The sequence below is a fragment of the Atta colombica genome, unplaced genomic scaffold (assembly GCF_001594045.1).
Source record: "Atta colombica isolate Treedump-2 unplaced genomic scaffold, Acol1.0 scaffold207, whole genome shotgun sequence".
Taxonomy (NCBI): domain Eukaryota; kingdom Metazoa; phylum Arthropoda; class Insecta; order Hymenoptera; family Formicidae; genus Atta; species Atta colombica.
Window position 1 is genome coordinate 3,328,329 of NW_017259302.1, and position 6,995 is coordinate 3,335,323.

General features: G+C 35.4%; 1 protein-coding gene across 1 annotated transcript in view; it reads right to left on the minus strand.

Annotated features, from left to right (window-relative positions):
• The window catches only part of LOC108687459, a 13,875-nt gene extending 12,583 nt beyond the window's left edge, over window positions 1-1,292 (minus strand). The window contains exon 1 of the mRNA XM_018193226.1: window positions 1,119-1,292. Within this exon, the coding sequence (XP_018048715.1) occupies window positions 1,119-1,280 (162 nt within the window). The 5' untranslated portion in view covers window positions 1,281-1,292. The remainder of the gene's footprint in view (window positions 1-1,118) is intronic.
• Between the last annotated feature and the right edge of the window lie 5,703 nt (window positions 1,293-6,995).

Sequence of the window (6,995 nt, forward strand, 5' to 3'; positions counted from 1 at the left end):
AGCTGTTTAACTTTTTAGCCATACAAAGTAAAATCTTTAACGAAAGTTCATGATAATGTACAAATATTAAGTTAGAGATAAAACCTAGTTAATTATTCCATCAGGTTTCTATCGCAGATAGTTCAATAATCTCCTTTCAATAGCACGAGTGCATCTGGTGAACTCATAATGACATTAGTTAAAAATTCATCATAAAGAAATCGTTTGCTTCATTTGACACCATTAATACGAGCGCTAAATCATGTCTCGGGCTATCCAGATTCGAAAACCGCGACTCGAAGCGAGATTTATTGCATCACATACTGGTGGCAAACGCGATTTCTAAACGAGCGAGCGTATCCTTTTTCAGACGCCACTTAATATGCGCCGGGAAGCGCATACCACGTGTCCACATTTAACGGTCGCGAAACAGTTTTGGCATCGTGTGTTTAATTTCTCTTTTCTCCATCAAAGTAGCGTATTAGTACTCGTTTCTGTAAGATTCGGGTCAGTGAATTTATTATTACTCGAGCGGCGAACGCGTAACGTTACAAATACATAATCAAAGTTGCCTTCGGAAACAATTTCATTGTACATGCGTTGTAATTGTCAGAAAAGAGATTATATATTAAAAAGAACATGCATCCTTTCCACCAATCTTAATTACAGGTGACTATAGGGATGCTGTAACAAGAACTATCAAAAATGTGCTATATGGATGACTCTTTCCTCCTTCGCAATACATATTGCGAACGCGCCTTCCAATGCGGTTAACGCATCTCTCTTCATTCGCGCGCTTATTGAAAATTCCCACGTTCCTAAAATACACCAAAAGCGCTGTCAAACTGCGATAGAACTTCGTTTCATTACAATCGACTTGACGAGAAAACTCGTCGAGCAAACCTGTGGCTACGGATAATTTTGCAATTTTTGTGTTCTCTGATGACTGCTTTCACTGTCATATGTGCGGACACGCACATGAAAAAGTAAAAACCAAAGAAGAAAAAGGAAAAAGGAAATTACGATAGTATAATCAACGCAAGTTCCGGTCGGTTAAACGCGGTTAGATTGCTGGTTTCGTTTCCATGATATTTTCGGTGCGCGCCATCGAAACCGGATTTCAGGATGGTACCACTCACCTGCAATGTGACCTTGAAAGGTTCTTGAAGTCGTTCCCGCTCCAGCAGGTAAGCTATAGCACCGGGCATCGCGTCCACCCCCTTGGCCTCTCTCGCGCCAAGATACCAAACGTAATAGAAGCTCTTCTTGACATCTTTGCTACCCCTTAGGCGCAGAGCCATCACTCACTGTTCATGAAAACAAACGGATTTCATCATTTCATCTTCTTCGGCTTGTTATCCAGGAAACGAATTGATACGGTGAATGCGTTGGATTGTGGATGACCCGTTAGTGGGCGTATTCGACACTTAATCGACTCATCGGATGAGTGCCGTCGATTTATTTGATTTTTTTTTTAATTCAAGGTTATAAACAATAATTTTCTTACAATATTTCTGCTTTCGAACTTTAACTCTATAGAAAAATAAATATATCATAGCGTAATGATAATTTAATATTTGAAAGTACATGCCATTACACTAAGAAAAAAATTTAATAAATCTTAATATTAAACATATATTTTCAATAATACTATCTTAATATTTACTTAATAAAAAATGTTCACTTGATAAAAAAATGATAGTTTAAATGTGTGAATGATTCTTGTACATATATATATATATAAATGTTATTTTAAATTTAGTAAATATACAGTTAGTATCATTTGAATCAATATTTATTAAAATTTAGTACATTTTTTTCAGTGTAATAGAACCTGCGATACAAAGAGATAATATTAAGTCTTACGACAATTCGTCGTTTTTAATTACTGTGACGTTTTTAATTACTGTGGGTGCGTTCAAGGAGATGTTGTTAATGCTATTCATGTCATTTTATTCTTGTTTTATATAATATAGAATGATATATAATATAGATAAAGATAGAATGACACAAATAGCGTTAATAATCTAACCGAACGCACCCGAGATTTTTTAATATTACGAATATTAATATCTTTTAATATTTGAAATATTCAATGATAAATTAAAAAATCGTGATAGAGGTGTTGTAATGTTAAATAGCTGAAACGAAGTCTTTTATATGATGGATAACGAGGATATATTTTGCGATAACGCGAATGTTATAGTGCACGCTCACGCGCGGAAGTGTTTGTTAGAGGTACGGAAATTGCGGATAATCTTACTATCGCGTGAAACATAAACGGACACTATTTCCCTTATAATTTTTCTTTAATTATACACTATGCCTCTCGATTATGAAAAAATGTCAATTTTCCACAAGCCAGCGTTTTTTATCTGTTCGCTTCTCGAGGAGCATGAGCGAGCCTGTCGGTTCATCCACTTCCTCAATTACTTTCACGCTTAAACCCGTTTCTACGTTATCCATCTCGCGGCAGATCATTTCCCACTGATCCTTAACGACGGTACTTTATAACAAAAATATTTTGCAAAATGAAAATGTGTTGACTGCTGATTGAATATCACGATTGAACAAGAAAGATCAATGAGGAAAACTTGCATTTCTAACATGGTAACTCACCTCAGTGAGTATCAATTTTTGATGTTCTATCATTCTATTATATTTCACTCTACTATTATTCCAATTAAGTTAAATTTCTAAAATGAAATATTAAATTTTACGATTTTACAATAATAAGTTAAATAAAATCGCAATTTTTCGCAATAAATTCTTTGATACTGCTAATAGCGCACATTGTTATAAAATCAATTCAAAATTTATAAGATTATTATTTTAGTTTACGATTGCGTTGCAAGTTTGTAGTAATTGGCAACCAGTTTATATAACTGAAAGATGTATTTAAAAATTTACATAGAAATATTATTAGGTACCAATATCTATCTTTGATTTTATTTGGTACTTTCTTTTTTATTTGATTTTCCATCAAATATTTTATATTAGTGAAAAAAATATGCGAATTCCTTTTATTGAGGCTCACTGGGCAGTTGTCTGTTCTTATTTTAAGATCGTCTTAAATGTTTAATAATGATAGTTGATATTACTCTGATCGGCTTATGACATCTTAAAACTATGCTTAAGACAGTCTCAAATGTAAGAATTGACTATGAACACTAGACACTGTGTTTGAAATACTTTTAGATTCATATTTGCCTCTCTACTGTTTGATTTTTATATCAATAATCCATCACAACTCAAGTAAGCTTCGCGCATTTCTTTTCCACTGATGATATATGCGCGTACCGAATTTCAAATTTCTTGATTGTATCGTCCCAAATTTGAATGGTCACATTCTTTCAAAAAACACTTTCGAAAAGTTAACTTAATCGATTTTCACATTTAAAAAGAACGCATTTTAAAAGTCGCTGGCGTTTTAAATTTTAAAAAGAATCTCGATTAAAAAAAAACAGCGGCAAACGATTGAAACACATATTGTGACGATATTTAAAAACATTTAAAATTATTTCATCGGAATCGATCGTAACTGGTGGCTCTACTGAGAGCCCTAGTCTTCCTACAGCAGAGAAGTATATATACTGAAATCCTATACTAACACACTATCGTAGGTCGTAACTTGCCTGTATATATATATATATATATATATGTCGGAGGTCTTCGCTTCGCGTTTCGCAGCTATCCAAAGGAAAATCCGCGAAATTCGCGTGCGATATCTCGGTCCTGCGCAACGAAACACGCGCGTTTCCCGTCACTCGTCAGTCGTCACATGCACACGACCGTGAGTGCACGAACACGATATGTACACCTGTAACTCGCGGCCTCGTCTGACAGCTGCGGGAACCTAACCACTTTTCCACGGGGCATGGGGCCGTAAGGCCGCTCCGCGTTCTGCCGAGTGACGCTGAACCTGAACGCTCGTCGATCTGAACGCCGGGAACGGGACGGAACGGAACGGAACGAGGACCAGGAGAGCGGGCCCCTCGCCTCGCCAGTCGCCGCTCGCGACTCGCGAAGAAGCGAAATCGGCCTTCTTCGAGGCCCCTCGGCTCAGCTCGCCGATCTGTTGCACACCGAGAACGCACCGAAACTCATTTCGGGCATATCGATATGCTGAATTCCGTGGGGATAATGGAGGATACCATTATCCCTACGCGAGCGAGAAAGAAGAAAAAAAAGAAGAAAAAAGAAGCTAGTAAACGAGGGAGAGAAGAAGCGATGGTGAGAGATTTGACCGCAGGGGTTTTACGCCCGGCCCTATGGCAACCTCTCACGCTTGTTCCGAAGGTCTCTGACGTCTCCCCGATCTTCTCTGCCCTTTCTCTCGCTTCTCCTATATTCCCCGCTCTCTATCTGACCGCCACACCTTCACGAAGATCGACTTGGGATCGGCCGCGACGGTAACGCGCTCCGCTCTCGGCAAGAGAAAGAGAGAGGCTAGCGACTTCTAACTGCCGGCGCTGCCGGACAGATTCCGTCCTGAATTCGTGTCTCGAATCCCTCTCGCCTGTTCTTCGAAGAAGAAAGAGAGAGGAACGGTCTTTTCCTCTCTCCACCCATGCCTTTGCTCTTTTTTCTCTTTCTCGTGTCTCTTCCAATGACATCTCTCTCTCTCTCTTTCTCTCTCTCTCTCTCTCTCTCTCTCTCTCTCTTTACCTTTCGAGTTATCTACCTGTTCGCGTCTTCCTTTCATGTTGCTCGTTTCATTATACATTTCTTTGGACTTTTACTGCACCGATCGTAGTAGAATACAAGTCCAAAATAAAACGAAGGGACAAAAAAAAAGATAACTAATTTTATGAATTTCTTTTTTACCAGATATAAAATTTTAATTTTTCGATCCCTTTGGGTCTCTCTTCTTGCGTTATTTACTAAAAATTCCATCAAAATACACTCAGAAAAAGAGAAAGAGAGAGGAGGGAGGAGAGAGGTAAAATAAAGCCTCTGCGAGAGTGCATCTTCCTTCCGCACTTACATCCGTATATAGACATCACAGGCTCGCTTCATCAGATGCCAGATACTTCAGAATACAAAGATTGGTGATCGATGATTTTAAATGGATTAGCTGCTTCATATCAAAGATGACAGATACAGAGAAATCACGAGAAAAATGAGAAAATTGATGGATGAGTTTACTCGGATTTAAACGATATCTATTGCACAATCATTTAATTTGCAATTTTAACCGACTCGATAAATGAGTCATATGATATTCAAGATTTATCAAGCGATTTAACAAATGTTTGCTTGAATCATCTGGTGTAAATATTGCCTCACCATTTGATCGCGCATGGTATTTTCTTTTCAACTCGAATTATATATAATTTATAAATACGTAAACTCTATTACCTATCTATCTCCTTTCTTAATAATTGTATTTATATAGAATTGTATTTATAGAATATTTTCTAAGTACTTTTACAATCTCTTAAAATTATAAAAGCAGATTACATGTTATTAACATCATTAAAAGATTTACATAAGTATCAGCATTTATCCAATTAAAGCGATCATCATAATCAAAGAAATTAAAAGATTCTTAAGAGAGTGACAAATGATGAAAAATTTATTTGAGGATGTAGAAAATAATTTGTAGAAAATAATAAATTATCGTAAAACGGGTTTATTTTCTTGAGACAGGAAGCCTGCCATTTTATAGCGGCGTATGCATCACAGAGGGAAGTTCAATCTAATCAAAGTAACGGCTTGTAACGATTGCCGCGCTCTGAAACGCTCATAGAAACGTGTTTACATAACTTAAAATAAGTAAGATGTTTGGGTACCTAATCGCGGGCAAAGATACGCAAAACCGGAAGGGACTTTGAGTGAAGTGTGATGACATTTAAATAAAATATATTGAGAAAGTGCATGCGGTCGATAATGGAACTCGCACAAAGCTTATGCGAAGCAGCTGCTGGCAAATTGTGAAACATAATGCCCTTCTTAAAATTAAAAATTAAAAAATTTTTTTGCAAATGAATATGTTCAAATAAAGACGTGTTTCTATTTGTTTGTTTTTTATGTAAAATTTGTTGTTTATGTAAAAATAAATTATAATTCCCTTTGTTTAAAATAAAAAAAGAATGATGAGATAAATTTACTGTTGTATATTTTTTAAAAGATCAAGCTACTTGTGGGAACGGTGGAAATAATATACCGCTACTAAACAATAAAATTACTCATGTTGATGTCGTTTTATTATCATTTGCGTGCATAGTGGAACTCAATTTTTGAATTTTATAATACAAGTATTGTTAGCCAAGCTTGAATTAAATCTTAATAATTTGTTCGATGAAATTAAGAATCTTTTTTATCATTGTACAGAAAAGATGTAGAAAATTACGATATACATGTATGACGTAATAAATCGCATGATTTTGTAGCAGGCGTCCATGAGATATTTCGAGGATAAAACAAAGAAAGGGAATAAAACATGCAAAAAAGACTTCAAAAATGAAACAAAACATCCACGATATAAGAAAGTAAAGGAAAGAATAATATTTGTATATATTTAAAATAACATTTTTCAATAAACTATATTAAAGCAGTCTACTTTAAAGAAATAAATGTGCAATGTTAGAATATAAACATTATAAATTTATGAAATATAAATTTTTGTATCAACAATATACATTCACCAGTGAAATCCAGCCTATGATTGGTTCGCTATCGATTTAAGCTAACTTAAGAAAGATCTGTAAGGAGGAGCATTAAGACTCACCCGCAGCCCTGACATTTCGCTGATCGCATGAGGTCATGCGATTTAATTTGCATTATTCCTGTTAGTATACCTTGATAGTTCCTGATTTTCACTTTCTCTTACACGGTAATTCTCAATAAAAATAACTGTAAATTTACTTCCGAAATTTATTTCCGAAGTCTATAATAAGATGCAACAACAATCAATGTTTCGTAATAAAAAAGAAAATAAAAAGTTACATTTATAAATGATATTATAGAAAAAATTGCATTATTTCTGAAAAAAAAAATATATATATATATAT